The sequence below is a fragment of the Polypterus senegalus genome, chromosome 4 (assembly GCF_016835505.1).
Source record: "Polypterus senegalus isolate Bchr_013 chromosome 4, ASM1683550v1, whole genome shotgun sequence".
Taxonomy (NCBI): Eukaryota; Metazoa; Chordata; class Cladistia; order Polypteriformes; family Polypteridae; genus Polypterus; species Polypterus senegalus.
In genome coordinates, this window is record NC_053157.1 from 156,041,783 (window position 1) to 156,066,144 (window position 24,362).

The 24,362-nt window shown below is 39.5% G+C and overlaps 1 protein-coding gene across 5 annotated transcripts in view; it reads right to left on the reverse strand.

Annotated features, from left to right (window-relative positions):
* The window catches only part of LOC120527752 (LIM domain-binding protein 2), a 468,646-nt gene that overhangs the window by 94,228 nt on the left and 350,056 nt on the right, over positions 1 to 24,362 (reverse strand). For all 5 annotated transcript variants that reach the window (XM_039751537.1, XM_039751536.1, XM_039751534.1 and 2 more), the window contains exon 4: positions 14,344 to 14,466. In XM_039751537.1, coding sequence (XP_039607471.1) covers positions 14,344 to 14,466 — 123 coding nt within the window. The remainder of the gene's footprint in view (positions 1 to 14,343; positions 14,467 to 24,362) is intronic.

Sequence of the window (24,362 nt, forward strand, 5' to 3'; positions counted from 1 at the left end):
TCCGACCTGGTATTTCACTCATCACCTCTGGGATGGAGCAGATAGCCGATTCCAGCTCCTGCCTCTGTCTGGATGATAATTCCTCACCGAAATTAAGGGGATCTGTTAGAGCAAAGAGTGAGTGGAGCTGACCGAAAGAGGGATCGGGGTCCCTTTCCTTCCACGGTTTCAGCAAGTTTACATGATGTCGCTTGGTCGACAATTAGGTTGTTTCACCAAATAATCAACCAATTCTTTCCTCTCCTTAATCCCTTAAGGGCCTTGCCAATGGGCGAGCAAGTTGGAATAAGAGGTAGGAATCAAGACCATGACCCGATCCCCCAGGGCGAAACTCCTGGAGGGTCATACCATGATCATAAAGGCGGGCCTGTGCTGTTTGCGTCTCCTCCATATGACTCTTTAGAATCAGTCTAATTTTGTCAAATCTATCGTAACTGTGGGATATATTTGAGTATGTTTGTCGAAGGAAGAGCCTCTCCTTCCCACCCTTCTTTTAAGATATCCAATATTCCCCGGGGCTGCCGTCCGTTTGTGGGACTTCCCGATAGGCAAAGAGTATGAGGGGGAGGAGTTGATCCCAATTCCTCCCATCCTCGTTGACTACCTTGCGCAACATCTGTTTAAGAGTATGGTTGAACCCCTCTACTAAACCGTCGGTTTGAGGATGGTATACCAAGGTTTTTAAGTGCTTTATTTTCAGCAACTTGATAGTCTCCTTGAATGTTTCCGAGGTGAAGGGAGTCCCTTGGTCTGTTAGTGTTTCTCTAGGGATCCCGACTCGTGCAAAGACCCCTACTAGTTCCCGTGCGATTGCCTTAGAGGTAGCTAAGCGCAAAGGAACAGCCTATGGGAATCGGGTTGCATAATCTACGAGGACTAATATATATTTATATCCTTGGGCTGAGGGCTCCAAGGGTCCTATTATATCGACCCCAATGCGGTCAAAAGGAACGTCAATGACGGGAAGGGGAACAAAAGGAGCACGGTCCCTCCTAGAAATTTGCCATAGTTGACTCTCCGGACAGGAGATGCAAAAACGGCGAACCTCCTCATTGATCCCGGCCAGAGTTTAATCCGTTCCAAGGCTTTTTCAGGGCCGAGATGGCCTCCAAGTAGGTGTGCGTGCGGCATCCTACAGACCTGCCGACGGCAGGTTCGTGGGATAGGCAGCAACTTCCAGTCCTGTCCTTCTTGCTCGGCAACCCGATACAACAGATCATTTTCAATAATGAAGAGCAGTCCCTGTGGCATGGGCTGATGTGTGCGTTGGCCATTGACGAGAACGACTGCATTCTTTGCATACTTCAGAGAGTTATCATTCCATTGCTTGCTCTTGAAAGAAGCCAGCGTTTTTTTTAAAATGGAAGTGTAAGTCATTGAGAGGATCAGAAGAGACCTCAAGGGGCGGGGATTACTCCTGGCTCATCGGGTCACGGGTAGATGACGCAAATGCCCACAACGGACCAGGGGCCTCATGTATAAACGGTGCGTACGCACAGAAATGTTGCGTAAGAACTTTTCCACGTTCAAATCGCGATGTATAAAACCTACACTTGGCGTAAAGCCACGCACTTTTCCACGGTACCTCATGCCTTGTCGTACGCAAGTTCTCCGCTCGGTTTTGCAGACTGGCGGCACCCAGCGTCAAAGCAGTGCTACTGTTCCTGTGTGGTTACTCATTATTTTCCTGACGCGGCTTTATAAATACACTGAAATTAACCGCATATTGTTTATTAGTGTAATGCATCTGATTGTAATTAACTTGTAACAATATAATGGTCCAGGGAATAGCCATAGTATTCCAAATACCATAACTGCTTTAGCGTTGTTACTCTCACTTCTTCTTCTTCTTCTTTCAGCTCCTCCCGTTAGGAGTTGCCACAGCGGATCATCTTTTTCCATATTACTCTCGGAATACTCTGAGTATTTATATCACTGTATCTGAGTGTGAATCACAGCAGCAGCTGATTGGAAAGAGAATTATCGGTATACAGCTTCAAGGACACGCTGTCTCAGCCACTGCAAAACGTTTTAAAGCCTTTCCTGTACAGACCTCGCGGTTCAGAAACAGTTTCATCCCAAGAACTTTAAATGCACTCAATCAATAGCACCTTGTAGAACTGTTTGTACTTATAAGTACAATCACCCCACTGTAAACTTGCACTACAGTTATAATATCACAACCTGAGCCACTTTATAAAGCGCGTATTTACATATGATAATGATATCATTTTTAAGGTGAAATGCAGCAAAATATGTTTATTAAATTATACAGATAAAACTTTAACTTCATTTAAATAATCTATATTCTTCACTGGGACTGGCGTTAAGGATAGAATAATTAAACATGTACTACGAAGATATTTCAATGTTCCTTAAACGTTTTGAAGAATCGGCGCTAAATTTACAGATGGCTTAACTTCTATTACAGAGCTGATTGTGTGGCGATCGGTTACTTGGGTAAAGAAAAGCACTGACTGCAGTGACGGCTACGCCAATATATATTGAATATAACACAGAAAGAGAAAATAACAACACAGCTAAAAACGCAGCAACAAATTTCGGCAAAAGTTAAATGCTTGCGTCATGAGCATGAGGCGGCTATGCAGTGTCTGCAACGGACGAGGCCATCCACCGTGCATAAGATACTTTACTGACATTGGCGGGCGAAGGAGCCACCGATTCTTCCTCTGCCCAGTGCCACCACAAGCCTAGAGCCGCCCCTGAGTACTGCTGCAATAAATTATTTCATCGAAGTGAAACACGTTTAATAACGTGCTTTAACTCCTATCATCATGAAAATGATATCACGTATACATCTCAGTATTTTAGTTATTCAGAGAGCTGTAATATCACGAATGTAATGGATTCTGTGTCCAGTTGGAGGAAGAGAGCGGTTTAAGAAGCAAGTAGTGATTCACACACATAGGCACATAGAAGATCAAATACAAAACAAAGCATTTAACGTGCTACTTTAATTACGATGGGATTTGAGAAACTGGTTAATTAAACGATTTTAAGATGAAGTTTATGATGTTCTACTTTAATGACAAAATAAATTACGTGATTAAAGTGGAAATGTCGAGATTGAAGTTGACATTTCGTGCTTTTTCCCCACTGTGTGCCTTTTTTCTCTGTACCCTAATAAGCTTTCATATGACACTCAGACAGTGGGCTACAACTCGGCTTTTCACGGCGACTTTGATATGTGACTTCTTTTTTATTTCCGGCACTGTGCATTTTGTGAACGTGAGCTTTCAAGTTTCTCCAACACGCTATGTCACTCGATCAACTTCCTTTTGTTGATTATATCACGGTTTATTTGAACAAATAGTATGTCTTTCCTTTGCCTCCACTTGGTATTCGCTGAAATTCTTATATTTCCCCCCATGCTTTTCCCATTGTCTTTTCACAGAAGGCTGAGTTTAAGGGCGATTTATATTCAATTTGCATATTCAAAGAGGCGTAATTCTGGGAGGAGTTGGGGCGTTACATAAAGCGCGTGCACGAGTGTTAGTTTTCACGCTGATCGGGATTTATGTAGCGGAAGAACGTGGAAGTTGGAGTACGCACAGATTCCTGCATCTGGATTTTTCTGTGCATAAGCACATTTCGGCTTTTGTGCTTATGCCATGTTATAGTGCGAGTTCTACGCATGGCGTTATACATGAGGCCCCAGGGGTCTCCGCGCCGGCCTCATGCTCTTCCGTCTCGCTCTCAGTTGTCTGGTTAAATGCCATTAGGGGCAGCCTGAGATGAATCTCCCTCATCTATCGCGAGGCTGAACCGCTGACCGGGAGTGCTTAGTAGTCCACCGCATTTACTATCAGACCAGGTTTACAGGAAAAGGGGATCTGGAAGGACCACTACCGAGAGTCTTTTAAGTTTACCCCCTTGACAAATGTAACACCAGGCTGATTTATATAAACAAACTTCACTGTGTATGCACCTAAGACTGGTCTTCTGTTTATTCCACTGTCACGGTAAGACATAACGGGCATAACGGACATAATGACGAAGACGTTACTGCTGGAGTCAAACAACGCTGTAACCTTGTATCCATTTACCAGCACATCTCCGGTAGGTTAAGCCGCCAGGGGGTTGCTAAGGGTACACACACAATATCCCTGTGTCCTCCTGCAGTCTGCCTTGCTGCCGGACGGGTTACACACCAAGGGGCCCGGGGACTTCGGCACGGGCTCCGGTTTGAGTGGTAGAGATCTATTAAGTGGGAAATAGTCCCTAGAGTTTCCACCAGAGGGTCGTTCTGTCCTCTCAGATTTCAAAACTGGCCTCTGTTTTTGTATGAGCCATGTGAGCTCAGGGATCGAGTGGAAGTCTCCCCAGGCTGGCTGGGCAAAGGTCCGGGGTAGACACTGAAGCAAAAAGAAGCAGGTCACCTGCTCCACAATCTGATAAGAGGTCCTGTCAAACGGCCAAAGCCACAGAGCCACCTGTTCCCACAGAGATAGAACCTGCTCAGGGATTGACCTGTCTACTTTTAATTCCCAGTATTTAATTTTCTTTACCTGCTGGCCTGGGGAAAGACCATCTTTACCAGGGACCTCGGTCCTGATGGGCAACTCAGCTCTCTTAGCTGAGAGAGCATTACAAACCCTCTTTGTTTCCTCCTCAGAAACCAGCCCATGTCTGTGGGTCCCTTCCACCTTCTCCTTTATGTAGAACTTATGCCAGGGGATGTCTTTGGGGAGCGGAGCCCGTACCTGGTCGTTCCTGACCCCCTGACGCACGCCCCATCCAGAAACTCGGCCCCGGTACTTTCCTACCTTTGTTGCTTTTGGGTTCTGTCCTGGGTTCCTCTGGGACATCATCCTGCCGACTACGCCACTGTAATAAGGAAGGACACCAGACATTGCAAAGGTTTGGGGCAGCCACCCGTATAATGTGTTCCTGGCTGCAAAAGTAAAAGAAATTTAGAGCAAGTAGTATTTTCAAGACAGAGTCCAAAACAGAACTAAAATCCAGAGGAAGGGAGTGAGATTTTATAGGCAGTCTGGAGGAAATGACGTTATCCTCGGGGTGGGGACCGTAAATGATGTCGTCCTCAGGGCTGGGACCGGAAATGTGTCCCCTGTTGATGTAGCAGCTCCTGTGGGATTTTCCGGGAAAGATCTGCAGGAGACTTAGAAAAAAAGTCCGTGCACCCCGCTGCCCCCGGGCAGATATGTTACTACCAGTCGTTAAGCCCTTGAGCTGCCTCCTATTCACATGTGTGTGACAAGGGATTTGAACCGATAAGGAGTGACAAAGAGGAGATGGCATGTTGGAGAAGAGATCATGAGGAGTTGGTCATGCATCTGTAGTTGTATGGAGGCGTGTGAGTGCTATCATCCTGCATGAATGTGAAGGTAACAAGATGAGCAGGGTTGTGGCTTTTCTCTGTGCACATCTGTTACTTAGCAGGCAAGACATTGTCTGTGGCCTAAGCAGTGAGAAAATGTATAGTACTTGTCAAATACTGGTTGCTTTTTTGAGGTATACACTAAATACTCCTGTACAAAAGGACTGAACATATAATAATCTATTCTGTATTTGTCTCACTCCTGTCAGTGCTTATTATAACTAGGGTTGATCGGTGAAAATTGGCAAAGCATTTTTCACAGCAAATTTGCTGGGTTTACATGAGCTTTTTTTTTCCGCAGCACATTACAATAATTCACAATGCCAGCGTGTCATCAGAGAGATAAAGCAGCCATGTTGGATGCGGATGTCACTACCCGATCTGTATTGCACATGCACAGAACTTTCACACTGCATATTGTAAACCTTCTCCACCACACATTTAAAAAAAAAAAAGAATTACACTTTTCATTTGAGGCGTACATTAACTGACCATAATGTGAATATTTAAATATTCTGCATAGATTCATTGTATATTGTGTTTTCACTGCTGGATCAAGCATGCTATGCTCCCCACTATGTAGCGTAGATCTGGGAGTGACAGGGACAGTAGCCCAAGTACAACCCCAAATCTCATAAACCCATACTTTATTCAAAATAGAACACAGATCACATAAAAATGGTTAAACTGAGAAAATGTACCATTTTAAGAAAAGAATGAGATCATTTTGAATTTGATGGTATCAACATGTTTGAAAAAGTTGGGACAGGGCCATGTTTACCACAGTGTAGCATCTCCTCTTCTTTTAACAACAGTCCATAAACATCTGAGAACTGAGGAGACCAGTTGCTGTACTTTTAGAAGAGGAATATTGTCCCATTCTTGTCTGATAAAGGATTCCACCTGCTCAACAGTCATATTTTTCATTTTCCTGATTGGTCAAATGTTTTCAATTGGTGAAAGGTCTGGACTGCAAGCAGGCCAGTTCAGCACCCAAACTCTTCAACTACGAAGCCATGCTGTTGTAATAGATGCAGTATGAGATTTAGCATTGTCTTGCTGAAATATGCAAGACCTTCCCAGAAAAAGATGTCTGGATGGGAGCATATGTTGCTCTAAAACCTGTGTTTACCCTTAAGCCACTGATGGTGCTTTTCCAGATGTGCAAGCTGACAATTCCATAGGCACTAATGCACCTCCATACCATCAGAGATGCAGGCTTTTGAACTGAGCACTGATAACAAGCCAGATGGTCCCTCTCCTCTTTAGTCTGGAGGACGCGGTGTCCATGTTTACCAAAAAGAATTTCTAATTTTGATTCGTCTGACCACAAAACAGTTTTCTACTTTGCCTCAGTAGAAATGTAATTTATTTTAAATAAGCATTGGCCCAGAGAAGATGGTGCTGTTTCTGGATCATGTACACATATAGCTTCTTCTTTGCATGATAGAGATTTAACCTGCATTTGTGGATGGCACGGTGAACTGTGTTCACAGACAATGGATTTCTGGAGTCCATTCTGAGTCCATGCAGTGATTTCCATAACAGAATCATGTCTGTTTTTAATACAGTGCAGCCTGAGGGCCTAAAGATCACAGACCTTGTCCCTTGTGCACAGAGATTTCTCCAGATTCTCAGAATCTTTAGATGATATTAAGTATTGCAGATGATGAGAGATTCAAAGTCTTCACAATTTTACATTGAGGAACACTATTCTGAAATTGTTCCAAAATTTGTTGCAGTTTTTTGCAGGTTGGTGAACCTCTGCCTATGTTTACTTCTGAGAGACTCTGCCTCTCTAAGATGCTCTTTTAATACCCAATCATGTTACTGACCAGTTGCCAATGAACCTAATTACTTGCAAAATGTTCCTCCAGCCGTTTCTTTTTAGTACCACTTACTTTTCCAGCCTTTTGTTGTCCCACGCCCCAACATTTTTGAGACATGTTTGCTACCATTAAATCTATGAGTTAATATTTTTCATGAAATAGTAAAATGTCTCCATTTCAACAGTGGATATGTTTTCTATGTTCAATTGTAAATAAAATTTATGTTTATGAGATTTGCAAATCATTGCAATGTGTTTTTTTATACAGTGTCCCAACTTTTCTTGAATTGTGGGGTGTATAACACTGATCCCTTGCATCACAGGCAATATGGGCGTTAGTTGTAGTGAGAGGAGCTCAGAAGACACAGAGAGAACATAAAGGACTCCTAGTATTGTGGACTCAGAGCATAGTTTTATCTCATGGAAGCACATTGGTGCAGTGGTTAGTACCGCTGCATCACAGCTCATGTCACATTTTTGGCCGCAATAATTGGTCCCATAGTCAGCAGACGCCTCTCTGGCACTCAGGGGCACTTAAAAGACCACTGCATTACTATAATCCACTCAAGACTTGCTCAGTTTTATTTCTTACACCAGAGACTTTAATGCATTCATCAGAGTTTATGAATATTTTCTTGTTTTGCTCATCACTAATTATGACATTTAAAGGGCATACTAGTCTCCTGTCTATAAATGTCCTGCCCCAAAACTTCTCATTACCATTTTAGAAATGTTGCACTTTTGGAGGAATATGGTCATGATATGTTGGCTTATATCTTCACTCACCAATGTGGCACTAGAGTATAATGAACACAAAAATTTGGGACTACACTATGACTAATGTCAGTTTATGCTTTTCTACATTATTGATACATACTTAACGAAGTTAGAACTACAGCAAGGCAAAGACTACCTCTGGACACAAAGTAGGAGCATCTCATGGTATGACAGACTATCTCAGAACTCACACTGATATTCAATGACAGAAGATTAAGAATCATCTTGGTGCATTTAAATCTAACATTTTCTCAACTGAAAGCATCTTACAGCATTTAATTTCACAGCATGGATCCAAAGATATCAAGTGCAAGCAAGAACAATTGTCAAAATGTTAATTTAATCTGTATACCACTTTGGGAGTTTTGCAGAGAAGTGAAATTTACTATTGGGTGGTATCATATCACATTTGTTAAAATGAGACTGTGCCAGAAAATCTACATGGAGTGAAAGGCAACCATGCTTTTCTAAAGTAGCATATCAGGAGTTGAAGAGGCAGTGCCAACAGCTGCACTTGTGTCATTCCCAGATGACTGTCTCAGCTTGGTAGTCTTAAGTAAAGAGTGTCTCTTCATCATTCTATTGTTATAATGTGCAAGGCATCACATACTCATTTGTCCCTAAAAAAAATGATGGCTCAGGAACTTCATCCAAGAGAAACAGCAGTTCAGTTTAAATGATTAGAATTTTCTATATTAACTACAGAATATGGAAGGCTAGTATTCTACATATAGAGTAAGCTACAGACAGAGATATGCAACCTAGACAGCTGTATACATTACTTAAGCCACAGTTTTCACTAAATGGAGGTTATAAACATCATGTGAAAACGTAGGTACACACCATGAAATGTTTATATATGAAAATTGGGAGAAGTGCACAGCACAAGAGAACTGAGAAGCATTCCTATCAAACCAGTAAATAAAGCTCTGTTATGTATAGGCAAATATCTGTTCACACAATAAATCTAGGCAAATGAAGTTACAGACCAATTTGGTTTTGACATTCTGTCATGAACACACTGCAGTTATACAGAGGACACATGCAGCTGTCTAAAATCACATTTTGGACAAGGTAATTGGATTTGGGATCATGAATTACCTGATTCATACTCAATCCAAGTGTCTACTAAAGTCCATGATGAGATTTTGGAGTCATAATAAAGTGGATTTGTTTCCCCATGTCAGAGTGAACAAAATTAGATTTCTTATAAGAAACTAACTTTTTTCCAGTCCATCTCTAGTCCCTCAAAATTCAGTTTGGCATACTTACCTGGACTCATCATAGTAAAGCTAAATATTTAACTGTTTTTAATTTTTTCACCTCAGTTTTTAGAACTGAGTCACCATATTCCCCATTTTCTTGGAAAAGCTGTGTTGTTAATTTTGTATACAGCAGCTGAGAAGCTAAGGTATGTATGAATGATGGAGTCTGTGTGTCTAATGCAAGCCTATTCAGTGATGTGTTATTGGCTCTGGGCAAAACCATTTCTATAATGTCAGACCATCATAGACATCACTAAATATATACAGCCACCTTAACCTGCTTGTTTATAGAGTACAAAGAAATGCAAACTTGTATATCTAACCAACATGCAACAAACAGGTCATCACTCGCCAGTGCCACAATTAATTAGAAAGCTATTAAACATATTAAATATGTATGGAATTGGCATGGCATGTTAAAGTGGATTGGTTGCTCTAAATTCATACAGAGTGAGTACTACAGTGGAACCTCGGTTTGCGAGTAACTTGGTTTACGAGTGTTTTGCAAGACGAGCAAAAATTTTTAATAAATTTTGTCTTGATAAACGAGCAAGGTCTTGCAATACGAGTAGTATGGATACGCTTTGTCTGCTGAGAGTCATGTGTCACAACTGAGCTGATGGTCTGTGTGTGGTGTGTGTGTGTGTGTGTCTCTCACTCTCTCTCTTGTGGGCAATCATCTCCTATTCTCTGTCTGAGTCGGCGCGCCTCACTCATATAGTCAACATCCGTACGAGTGTATACTGTTTACTACAGCATTGTGACTGTGTGTGTGTGTGTGTGTGCATGCGCGCGTGTGTGCTGTGACGTGTGAGTCCCCGTTTTGTGCCCCAAAACATGAAGCTGAGTCTCAATACTTTAACACCACCAGCTTTATTCAGCTTGAAACAACAACAGCTCAGTTATTTACTGTAGCGGGATCTGCCACTCTCCTATACACAGACACAGCAGTCAGGCAGGGACGTTGCCAAGTAGTACTGTGCCCTGTACATTTATAATGTTCCTTGTATCACCCATCGACGGCAGGCGCTTATAGCATGTCCAAGATCTTTTAGGATTCGCTTTTACGGTGAACTGCTACAGCGCTGGGAGACTGCGATTGCTTTGGGATGCTCTTCCGCGTGTCGTCCCGTTGGGTGGAATCCCACAAGAGTTTAGAAACTCACTCACACCAGCCATGATTCTTTTCAAAGGTAAAGTGCAGGTTAATTTGTTTTATGTATTTTTACTTTATATTTTGTATTAATCATTTTTATAAGAATAGTTTTGGGTTGTGGAACGAATCATCTGAGTTTCCATTATTTCTAATGGGGAAATTCACTTTGATATACGAGTGCTTTGGACTGCTCGCAAACCAAGCTTCCACTGTATTTAACTCTAAATAGCTCCAAAAAGAAAGAAAAAAGAATTCTTGCAAAATTTGCAGTACAAAGAAAAAACAGAGTCAAGATGATTATTGAGAAGAAAGTTCAAATTGTTGACATATTGAACAGCGCATTCAAGCATAGCTTGGATAAATCTACTGTTTACTATATAAAGAACATTGATGGCTATGTTGAGTTTGGTAATAAACATTTTAACAATATGTTCCATTACTGAGACAAATTTACTACTTATTTAATCTTTGCAAAACAGTGCCATCTTCTGGGAGTGGGTGCCACAATGCACCGTTTGCCCCCAAGTAGAGACACTAGTGCATATACCACGTCCCAAACCAGTCCGGCCTGGAAATGGCTTCCTGAATTTGGTTTTAGTGAAATTTTGGGAAATGATCTTTAATTAGGTTGCAAAAGGTTAGTGGTGGAAATTAGGCATAAACACTACAGAAAGAAAACAAATAACGTACAAAATAGTGGAGGCTGGATAAAGACAAAGTGGGCTGATTGATGTGGCACAGAAGGAAAAGGAGAAATGTGAAACCAGGAAAGGTGTCACTTTATTGGGCAGGTACGCTAATATTTGTAAGTTATTTGTCTTTGTAATATTGATGCAACATACAAAGAAAACATAGAATACAAAAAGAAAAATATAAAAAGATAAAAATACAAAATGATAAAATGTGATACAACATATAAGGGCAACACAAACTATAATGAGATTATATATGACTTAAAAAGTCCTGTTATTCTAGTGTGCAGGCACACATAGATACTGAGTAGAAGCTCAGATCTGATTAATCAAAATAGCTGCACATGGAAAAAAAATACTTAGGTGACATGTTGTTTAAGCTTTCACTGCACAAAGGCATTTGCCCTAAAGTCTTTGGAATAGGTGATGCTCTGGATAAGTAGGATCAGCAATGGTAATTGCGGCACACTTCCTTCTCCCTGGACTCATATAAGGTTTGAATAGGTGGTACGTTACATCAAATGATCCTTTACCAGGTTTTGATGATGCACTGCAGATTAGCTTTAGCCTGAACAGAGGCTACAGTAAAGACCAAGGGCCTCATGCATAACACCGTACGTAGAATTCACACTAAAACAAGACGTACGGACAAAAGTGTAAATGTTTGTACGCACAAAAAAATTTAGATGCACAAAACCGTACATAAGCCAACTTCCACGCACTTAGTTGAAGCAAAGAAAAACATATTACTTTTTGGCTTAAGCAATGGTATAAACAACAAAAGGAATTTGATCAAGTGATACAGAGTGCAGAGAAACTCGAAAGTTTAAGTTCATAAAGTCGCCCAGTGCCCAAAATAAAAAATAAGTGGTCAGATATCAAAGTCGACATAAAAATGCTCAGAACTCAAATGTCTGAGTGTCATATGGAAGAATATTAGGGTACAGAGAAAAAAAAAAATATAGGGAAACAATGAAAAAAAGGTCAAATGTCCATTTCAATCTCGTAGTTTATTATGTCATTAAAGTAGAACGTTGTAAACTTAATCTTAAAATCAATGTTTAATTTACTAGAGTTTCTGAGATTCCATCATAACAAAATTGGCACTTCAAATGCTTCATATTCTATGTGTGTGAATTACTACATGCTTCTTAAACATGCTTTCTCTTACACTGGACAAAGAATTTATTAAATTTCATGATATTTCAGCTCTCTGAACAATTTAAATACTAAGATGTATACTTGATATCATTTTTATGATTATAGGGATTAAAGCATGTATAAAACATGGGGGCAAGGTGGCGCTAGAGTAACAACGAGCTAGAGCGCCGTCCAGAGATTGTTCTTGTCCCCTGCATGATGCTTGTTGTGCCGTGTGCAACCCTTAATTAAATTTATTGCAGCAGTTCTGTCTCTTTCAAATGTACTAACCCCTAATTTCTGTCCTTCCTTTTCTTTCTCCAAGTAACTCGCCACCACACAATTAGCTTTGTAATAAATGTCAAACCATCTGTAAGCTTAGAACTTCAGAACTTTTAAGGAAAATTGAAATATCTTCGCTGTACATGTTTAATTATTCCATCCATCTATCCATTCAGGGTCGTGCCAGTCCCAGCAAGCATACAATGCGAGGCAGGAACAAACCCTGAATGGGGTGCCAGCTCATCGCTACCGTTGAGCCACCGCACCCTTACATGCTCAATTATTAACAATATAAATAATTTAAATAAAAGTTAAAACTTTATCTGTATAATGTAATATACATACTTCACTGCATTTCATCTTAAAAATAATATCAAGAGCTCCAAGAAGATAGTGCCTGGAAATCTAAATTGACTTAGAAGCCAATCACAATCATATGTAAATATGAGCTTTCTTCTGTTGAATTGAGTTTAAATTTTTATTGTATGGTACAATGAGAATATGCAAAACATGCAAATCCTCTGTAAACTTATTTTCCTATAAAATGATGAAATAACAGTAATAATAATAATAATAAAATATCATAAAAAACAATGACAAATATATAATATGAAAGCGTGTACATATACTGAAGATATGAAATGGTTCATAAAGTGGCTCAGGTTGTGCAGTATTACAACTGTAGTTTTCATTGAGGTAATTGTACTTATAAGTTCAACTGGTAGCACTTGATGGAATGATTGAGTGTGTTTAGAGCTCTTCGGATGAAACTGTTTCTGAACCACGAGGTCCCTAAACCAAAGGCTCTGAAGTGTTTGCCGTATTGGAGGAGTTCAAATAGACCTTGCACCTGGCTGAGGCGTGTCCTAGATGCTGTATCCAGATCATTGTCCTTTCAATCAACTGTTGTATAGCTATGATTCCACTCTCAGATACAGTGGGTTAAAATACTCTGAGTGGTGCACTGAGAGTAAAAACGGTAAAGCAGTTGTGGTATTTGGAATAGTCTGACCATTCCATGGACCATTATATAGTTACAGGTTGATTACAATCAGATACCTTAAACTAATAAATGATATGTGGTTAATTTCAGTGTATTTGATACAGCCAAATCAGGGATGTGAATCTAAACAATAAAGGGAAACAATACAGAAACAGTAGCACTGCTTTGACGCTGGGTGCCACCAGCGTCCCATTGCTGAAATGCTTTCATGCTTGCATCAACCTCTGACATTTTAGATGTTATGTTATTTAAGGGGGAAGTTTAGCAGTAAGTCCTTATCTGAGTTTTACCTAAAAATAAAGGAAGCACTCTGCAATCCACAACTCTCAACAGCACTATCTGTTTTTTCCCTATTATAATCATATGCCTGACTGACCTGTTTGTTTTATCTTTAAGATTATTGCATTTTGTGCTCAAATCTCTGACACACATGAAAGAAAAATCAATTAAACTACCGGTGATATGATCTTGTCATGGAAAGGATCTTGAGGCTAACTGCTGTCCATCTGGAGAGTGCATTTTCTGTCTGTGTCTGCATAGGTTTTCCAGTTCTTTAGTTTCTTCTAATGATCCTAAAGATGTGCATGTTAGGTTTGTTGACTCTTTTGGAATTAAAGTATGTGTGCACGTGAGTGGCCTGCCTTTAGCTCAATGATTCCAGGTTAAACTCTGAATCCCTCATGACCAAGAACTAGATTAAGCAGGTTTCAGAATAGTATGTTATACTGTAATGCTACATTTTTTTTTATTGGTCACACAATAATGATGACTAACTGCAAACACAAAAAAGGCCTTAATATAGCTGAGCAGAGTTCAGAAGTTCACAAAACAAACTTACATGCATTGCTAATATACTGCGCGGAACCAGTTCCCTGTATTGTCTTATTGTAAAGTGCCATGTCTTAATCCTCATGAGATCATCAAATGTGAACTCCAGAATCAGCCGTCCTTCAGTGCAAACCTGGGAAGAGAAATGTAAAAAAAGATCAATAAAGCTGTGTGATTTCAACAACAAAGGAAATGAGGGAGATTTAAACCATTATGTCACTTTCTGTAATCTGCATATGATAATAAATGTACACAGCTAATTAAAACTGCAGGCAAATCATGTACCTAATAAAATATTAAATGGCAGACATTCAAATATAATATATGCACTTTGTTTGCCAGTATGCCCCCCTTTGTAGTTTGGAAATTGCAAACATGATTACACTGTCACAAATGTTACTGTCAATGACCACTTACAAGGAATGTTTGTGAAGGAATAATGCAAGTAGTGGAGTCACATACAAGAAGTCTAAAATGTCAGGTCTGATGCTTAGAGAGTTAAGGCAGACTACAGATACCCGAAAGGGATGAAGAGATACAGGAGATATGCTATATAATACTCCTACGAAATATGTTTATTTTTCTTCATATATTTTTCCAGCTTCCAGATCGGCTTATTTTTCCCCTCTTTTCTTTTTGTCTATTTATCAATTCTTCAGCATGTTATCATTTAATTAGTGCATGCTATTTGTGTTATTATGCATAGTGTGGTGCTTTATTGAATATTATTTTCATTTTGTCATACTTGCTATAGAAACAAAGTTAAATAAAGTAGTCAATGGGAGTGATCAAATATAAAAAATAAACTAAAAGTGAAATCCTCTAATAGTGACATATGGGTTACCTCTTCAGTTACTTCCAGATATTGTGTGGAAAAATCTTACATCGTTGGATATGAGATCATATTGGTATGCTGAAAGTTTTGTAGGATATAAGAAATCTTCCTTTCTTTCATAGAAAAGTCTATCAAAGTAATCTAAGAGGGGGTGATGTATGCTGGAAGGGTAGCTCCAGAGATACTGTATAGACATTATTTAATATGATATTTATAGTCTATCATTTAATTCAGACATCTTTCCCAAATCTATCATACAGAATCCAGCCAGATCTTTGTGTCAAGACTTTGCCCAAAGAGTAATTGTGTTGCTGTACTGTATATAGTTGGTAAAACTAACATTAAAAATAAAAAGGGTGAAACCAGATGTTATATTGCCAGAGAACAAAAGAAACAGTAAAACATGTAAATATTAGCCATGTTATACTGATCCCTATTAATTAATTACATTTTTTTACATTAACACAGTCCCTTAAGCAGAAAGAATATTTTCGTATTAGCATTTTGATTCTCATTGGCATGGTAAATTAAACCAAAAGCATTTGTCTATTTGATTTCTTTCCATAACCCCTACTGTTAAGCTGCTGCTTTCCTGGCAGAGAGTGCTGACAGCATTGTTAGGCTTGCAGTGTCTGAGTTGTATTCTAATAATTGCTGGCTGGCATAATGGAATGGCTGATTTTGAAATTTGCATTAATACACTTTGGAAAAAAAGAAAAACTTAAGAAAGGGTGCTTTTTAAATGATCACAAATCAGTCTGATTTTCTTAAGAAAGTTGTAGGTAATATAGTAAACTGCTCAAAAAATTAAAGGAACCTTTTGAAAACGCATCAAATCTCAATGGGAAAGAAACATCATGGTGTATATCTATACTGATATGGACTTGGTAATGTGTTAGGAACGAAAGGATGCCACATCGTTTAATGGAAATGAAAATTATCAACCTAAAGAGGGCTGAATTCAAAGACACCCTGAAAATCAAAGTGAAAAAATGATGCGGCAGGTTTGTCCATTTTGCCGTAAATGTCATTGCAGCAACTCCAAATCGTACCCAGTAGTTTGTATTGCCCCCACATGCTGATTTGCATGCCTGACAATGTTGGGGCATGTTCCTAATGAGACGATGGATGGTGTCCTGGGGGATCTCCTTCCAGCTCTGGACCAGGGCATCACTGAGCTCCTGGACAGTCTGAGGTGCAACCTGGCAGCATCAGATGGACCGAAACATAATGCCCCAAAGGTGTTCTATTTAGGTCAGTTAAGCATGGGGGCCAGTCAATGGTTTTAATTTCTTCATTTTCCGGGAACTGCCTGCATACTCTCGCCGGGCATTGTCGTGCATCAGGAGGAATCCTGGACCCACTGAACCAGCATAGGGTCTGACAATGGGTCCAAGGATTTCATCCCAATACCTAATGGCAGTCAAGGTGCCGTTGTCTAGCCTGTAGAAGTCTGTGTTTCCCTCCATGGATATGCCCCCCCAGACCATCACAGACCCACTACCAAACTTGTCATGTTGAACGATGTTACAGGCAGCATAATATTCTCCACGGCTTCACCAGACACTTTCACATCTGTCACTTGTGCTTAGGGTGAACTTGCTCTCATCTGTGAAGAGCACAGGGTGCCAGTGGTGGACAAAACAATTCTGGTATTCAATAGCAAATGCCAAACGAGCTCCATGATACCGGGCAGTGAGCACAGGGCCCACTAGAGGATGTTGGGACCCTCAGGCCATCCTCGTGAAGTCTGTTTGATTGTTTAGTCAGAGACATTCACACCAGTGATCTGCTGGAGGTCATTTTGTAGGGCTTTGGCAGTGCTCATCATGTTCCTCCTTGCCCAAAGGAGCAGATACTGGTTCAACTAATGGGTTAAGGACCTTCTACAGCCCTGTACAGCTTTCCTAGAGTAACTGCTTGTCTCCTGAAATCTCCTCCATGCACTTGAGACTGTGCAGGGAGACACAGCAAACCTTCTGGCAATGACATGTATTGATGTGCCATCCTGGAGAAGTTGGACTACCTGTGCAACCTCTGCAGGGTCCAGGTATCGCCTCATGCTACCAGTAGTGACACTGACTGTAGCCAAATGCAAAACCAGTGAAAAAACATCCAGAAAAGATGAGGAGGGAAAAATGTCAGTGACCTCTACCTGTTAAACCATTCCTCTTTTGGGGGCCGTCTCATTGTTGCCCCTCTAGTGCATCTGTTGTTAATTTTATTAACACCAAAGCAGCTGAAACTGATTAACAACCCCCTCTGCTACTTAACTGACCAGATTAATATCTCAGAAGTTTCTTTGACTTGATGGTATACTCTGATTAAAAAGTGTTCCTTTAATGTTTTGAACAATATGCATTCTTTCCATTTATTAAACTCATTTAACCCAACAGTAAAATTGTGACTACTTGGAGCCTACCCCAGTAGCATCTGGAACATGGCAGGAGACATGCAGGTCAGGGTACTAGGGCACAGTCATTCACTCACTCACTATAGGTCAGGGGTGGGCAAACTTTTTTGGTGGTGGGCCGAATTGTCAATAATGATTCACACACTGGGCTATACATAAAATCCAGATGTAATTATGAACCTAAGTAATCTAGCATAGGTTTTAATAAATATTAAGAACAACGCTCATACTCCAAAAATGAGCAATTTTAAAGTGATTCACTATGGCTTTAACAAACTGTTAATATCAACTGAGATGTCCACACAATGCATCAGTTAATTTATTTTAAAGATTGGTATCTGTGAGTACAAATCTATATTTGATTTTAGTATTTTTTATTTGTGAAAACACCTTCTTGCCGCTGTTATGTACTACCAAATAATGATGCCCTGCACACGGAGTCATTAGAACAGAAGCGAAAATTTCAAAATCTGTCTTGTAGCTCCTAAAGTCCTAAAAGCGAGACTCCTAAATACTCCACAAGGGAGGGCATTCTCAGCTTACACATTTGGAGCAGTACACACTTCTGTTTGAACACAGTTCCTTGAAATTGGGAAAATGGGTTTTGCCTATTGCAAGTTACTAAGATTGTTGCAAAGTTAAAAAACAGAGACAAAAACATAAATTAACAGTGCTGTACCAAAACTGAAAATAGCTAAACTGGGAACCATAACTACTGCCTCTTCTGATTTGGCAATGAAGCGTTTAAAAAGCACACAAAATACATACAGGTATTGTCAGGAAGCTCTTGTGCATTTTGCTCTTCAACTCACTAAACACTTGGGTTGAAGTACAGGACTAATCTACAAGAAAACTGTTCTCCTCTTAGCTGTAATTGTTTCCATTTTTAAACAACACCTTTTATATTAATTTCTGCATAGAGCCGGAGTCAAACCCAAAGTTCCACAGGCAATGAAATTCATTGCTGATAAAATGCTCTCATATCTTTAAAAACAAAACAAGACAAAGGCAAGCAAACCCCAAAAAATCATCAGCACTTACCACCCCTCTATGTGGCAGCACTATTTGTTTGGTAAAAGTCTGCTTAACTATTTTTTGGATATCACCACATTTTAGCTATGCATACACTAGTCAAGATGTAGTATAACCAGTCTCCACCGCATGCACCGTACTGCTGCGTCCTGGCCTTTGGATTCGGTTAACCCTCAAAGCTTCTGTGTTGTGATTTATATGCAACGTGCCATACAAACCTCCACGAAAGAATTCTGCAAACACCCTTCAGTTCTTGATGTTTTCTCTTTTTTATTAATGGTCTGAAATATTAAACAGAGAACATAAAAAGTAACAATTCAAGCTCTGTGATTCCTCCTCCTCCTCTCACAGTAACACAATGAATACTGGGAGAAGCTCACACTGATGACGTCGCATAACACAACAAACTAAGTAGGGAAATATAACAGGACCACAACAGGAAAACATACAACACAATGAATGTTATCAGGATTTGGTGAAGCTCCAAACAACTAAACTTTTATTTTTACACCTGTTATATTAGCATCATCTTTGGTAAGACCAATTCAAAAGGACTGGAATGTTATAGATTTTTACAAGTAGCCTGAGGGCCTTTTAGCCTGTTTGCCATAGTTTGCTCAACCCTGCTCTAGTATCACCAATTAATATAAGAATAATTTTTTTGTTTTACAGAAAATTACTAAAATACCTGAAAAGTAATGGCCTGAAGAGAAAGTACAAATTCCACTAAAACAGTGGATGTGCAGGGACTGTACTGCGTTTCAAGGGGAGGTGAGGCAGTAGAAGATCTCTCACACTATTAAGATTAGATCAGTACATTTTTCCAGTCTCAACATACTTGCTTAAGAGGGTGCCTCCTATTTTGCAATTGACAAGCAGCAAAAAACAAATGTTACATATGTTTAAACATTTAAGGTAAGGTAACTCTCCTCTTAAAAGGCATTTCTAATTTGCATATATGGTTCAGTATACATAGGGCAGTGTGATGTACTGTTTAAGGATTTGGACTTCAAACTTTAAGGTTGTGGATTTAAATCCCACTACTGACACTTTGTGACCATGAGCAAGTCATTTTATGATGTTTATTATACTCCAATTAAAATCAATGTAAACAATTGTATCTTAAATGTTGTTTCAACTATGATATACATTATGGGTGGCATGGTGGCGCAGTGTGTAGTGCTGCTGCCCCACAGTTAGGAGACCCAGGTTCGCTTCCTGGGTTCTCCCTGAGTGGAGTTTGCATGTTCTCCCCGAGTCTGCATGGGTGTGCTCAGGTTTCCTCCCTCAGTCCAAAGACATGCAGATTAGGTGCATTGGCGTTTCTAAACTGTCCCCAGTGTGTGCTTGGGGTGTGTGTGTGTGCGTCTTGCGGTGGGTTGGCGCCCTGCCCGGGGTTTGTTTCCTGCCTTGCACCCAGTGTTGGCTGGGATTGGCTCCAGCAGACCCCTGTGACCCTGTAGTTAGGATATAGTGGGTTGGATAATGGATGGATGGATATATGCAAGCTATTTAGTTTTACTCATGGAATGTAGAGAATAGTACATATGGCAACAGAAAAAAATATAGAATTCTAAAGAGTACAGAGATAATTTTAAACTCTCAACCAAGCACAGAAATTTGCAAAAACAGATCAGACATAAAACTAATAATGAACAATTCAGGGTAAACTGAGATGGCAACCATTCTAATTTCTTAAGATTAGTCTAAAAGCCACAACCGACCATATATAAGTATTAATTGTTGCAGATGATTAAGCCGGACATATCTTGATAAAAATGTGTCTGTCCCTGGAGGGGTACAATCCACAAGTTGCACAAAAGCAGTGAACATGTAATCACATGTTACAAAACTTAAAGCCAATAACATTTTAACATGCAAAAAAGCATATTAGAAATTTTAGTAGGTTTCCTGAACATTTCTTTACAGTATTTGAGCAAGACTGAAAAAGCAACCCACTAACTATGTGGATTTGTCTCTGTGTGCTCCTGTCACTGCGTGCTTTAAGGCCCATTTATACTTGCACATAGGCAACAGCAGACAAGGTTATGCACAGTTGATGCACACCCTAGTCTGTTTGTAGATCGAATGTTCAGTGCACAGCACTGTTACACCATGTGGAATACCAGAATCACACAGCCTTTTCGTTGTCTCTACATATCAGTCTTGCAAACTTTCATCTTTCCTAGGGTCTGGGTGATTTCTTCCCATGAATTTGTGAATATATGACTATTGATGTATGCTTTTAAAGTTGGATTGTGTAGTTTTGGTTTTCTCATTATTTATGACAGTTTTCACTCTTATAAGGAAAACTATTGGAGCAATGCATCAGTCTTGACTTTTCCCAAATATGCCTCTCAGTTCTATTTTTTTTGTTTTTTTTCCACAATTTCTTCATATTGAATTTTCCTGATTGCTTTTATAAATTGGGATGGCCTATTTGATGTAAATTCTGGTTTCACCATTACATTCCTTATTTTGATTTCTCAGTCTTATTTTCCATATATCATCAATGTCTATATTTTTGCCTAGGTTGGTTGTTGTTTACTAATGTATGTTACCATTGCTAGTTTTTTTATACATTGTTAGTTCAGTGCCTAATTTGATGTTTGAATGTCATTATTTGATTATGTCCCTTTGAGCATATTGCTCTGTTTCATTAAGTTTTCTGTCAACTCTGTGTTTAATTTTGATTTTCCATACTGAAAAAAAATTTGAATTTGTTATTGTTAAAAAAATAAAGTGAGATGGTTGTTCATTTGATTTGTTTTATATTTGTTTATTGCACCTGATTTCCATTACTGCAATAACTTTTGTGTTGGACTGCTCATTCTATTTATTTATTTTTGTTATTATATTAGTTCATTCCAAATTATTCATGTTCACTATACTGTAATTGCCTTTTGCTCTGATTACATACTTGTATCATTTGTAATAATTTACCTTCTTTTCTGTTTTTCTCTCTTTCCTTCTCACAAACTGCCTCCCCTGCTCCTCTCCAGAAGGTTTGTTTTTCTTCCTCCTGATTCTGGCTCCCTGAGTAGTGGCATACATCTCCTTTTAAGTAATCTCTGGAAGTACTTTTGGTACTCCAAAGGCTTAGTCTGGAAGTACTCCCAGGTAAGGTAAGGACCCCACAAATAAGGCTTGCTGATCCCCATAGCCCCACATGGCAGCACCCACGGAATATAACAGGGCTGAGTCAAAGAACTCCAAATTTCATGCTGCCCCATCTGGGGGAAAATAATGCCCTGCATATGGTATCTCTCCCATTTCTTCTCGGGTTAGGGTGTCCTGGCCAGTCAAGGCTCCTATATATATATATATATATATATATATATATATATATATATATATATATATATATATATATATATACAGTAATGCCTCCTTGATCGCGGGTTGCGTTCCAGAACCTCCCGCGATAAACGAAAATCTGCGAAATAGAAACCATATGTTTGTATGGTTATTTTTATATATTTTAAGCCCTTATAAACTCTCCAACACTCTTAACATTATTAGAGCCCGCTAGGTATGAAATAACACCCTTTAGTCAAAAGTTTAAACTGTGCTCCATGACAAGACAGAGATGACAGTTCTTTCTCACAATTAAAAGAATGCAAATATATCTTCTCTTCAAAAGAATGCGTGTCAGGAGCAGAGAATGTCAGAGAGGGTGAGAGAGACAGAGAAAAGCAAACAATCAAGCACCGCACGGGAAGCATATTGTACATCATTGAGGAGTTTTATTTAATACGTAATACGTGCTCTGATTGGGTAGCCTCTAAGCCATTCGCCAATAGCGTCCCTTGTATGAAATCAACTGAGCAAACAAACTGAGGAAGCATGTACCATAAATTAAAAGACCCATTGTCCAGAAAATCCATGAACCAGCGAAAAATCCGTGATATATATTTAGATATGCTTACATTTAAAATCCGCGATGGAGTGAAGCCGCGAAAGTCAAAGTGCAATATAGGGAGGGATCACTGTATACATACATACATACAACATACATACATATATATATATATATATATATATATATATATTTTTTTGTGGGATACAGGTCAGGCACAGACAGGTAGACATCATTGATTGCACCAGAACACGTTTATTTACACTATTTGCAAGTCAGTGACACACACAACCCAGTGCCGCAGCACCAATCATCCACAAGTCCAGGCCCTTACACAATGCCTCTCTTCTCTCTTCTGGCCTGCCTCAACTCCTCTCCTCCGAGCTCTGTCCTCTTACACCCGACTCCAGTCATCGACGGCCCCTTTTATCCCCACCTGGACGTGCTCCAGGTGCCTCCCAATAATATTCTGCTGGCACTCTCCAGTGTGGCTGAAGTACTGGCTGCACACCCGGAAGCACTCCGGGTGTCCCTGGTCTTCTTCCCCGCAGCACTTCCGGGTGTGGGGGAAGTGCTGAGGGCCAGGGCTCCTCAGGCATTGCGGTGCACCCTGGTGGTGACCATGGTCCCCTATAGGGTTGAGCATCTATGCTCTGTTCCCGTGGTCCCCAAAGCCACCAGGGCAGTTGCCCCCTCGTGGTCTGGAGGAGGCGCAAGCCCATCTCTGGTCCTCCTGGGTGTGCCGGCTGGGTAGCACCCCAGCCACTTGCCACTATATACTGCATATATATATATATATATATATATATATATATATATATATATATATATAGTGTAAAATAAAATATATTAAATATATTAAAGTATACACACATACGTCTGCTTTATTTTCTTGCTTACATATTTTTAGCATTCCTGATTACTCCCCAATGTGCATTTTTATTTTATTAAGCAGGTAGTTCTTAGTATTTTGATGGCTGCCTTATTCTGCTGGAGTAACTCTTGTTGCTCAGAAATTAAACATTACAGTAAGATAATTTTTTTAATCATTTCTTGTTATACGAACATACATAACTTTCCTTTTGATGAACTAGCATACTGACTAGAGCTGTTTTTTTTTTCCTGTTTTCACACTGAGCCAGGATGGACTTCATTCAGTTCATTGTGACAATGAACAAAAAAGTGGGCACAGAAAAAGAAAGGCATAAATATGTTATAGTGATTCATTTTTTATTCAGCCATAGCAATGCATATATAGGACACATTGAAACACAAAAATATAGACAAAAATAAAGAGCTACAAAAATCTTTATCAAAATGTTCTAATAATATTAGACTATGCATTTTTACTAAAAAAAGGCTTATTGCTAAATCCATTTAGATATTAAAAATAACTTTTTAAAAAGACATGGCAGGAGTCTGCTAATTTATGTAACTACTGTTGCTGCTCCATCAATGCAGAATAATGCTACACTAGTCTGGAAAACAGTTATGTGCTTAACTTGAAGATGAAAGTAATACCAGTGGCGTCCCTTTAAGTCTTTTACACTCTTACATGCCATTCCATCAACACAATTATAAGATATATGGGATGCTCTTTATTTCAATTAAGATTCATTTCTAAAATCCATGCAAAAAATACCTTCAGTGTTCAAATAAAAAAGTGAAGGTTGACATCAGTTTAGAAAAGTCTTTTGTTCCTTTTGTAGCAAATTCCATTTTTAAGCTAAGCTTGTTTTCAAGACAAAGAATCTTAACTCAAAAGAGTCGCCAATTAAGAAAACATTTGCTGTTTTGCTGAATTCATGTTACGGTACTCTGAGCTCTGACATTTCGTTGCTATAGCAACTGAAATCAGCTGGTTAGTTGGCATAGCAACAGAAAAGATGT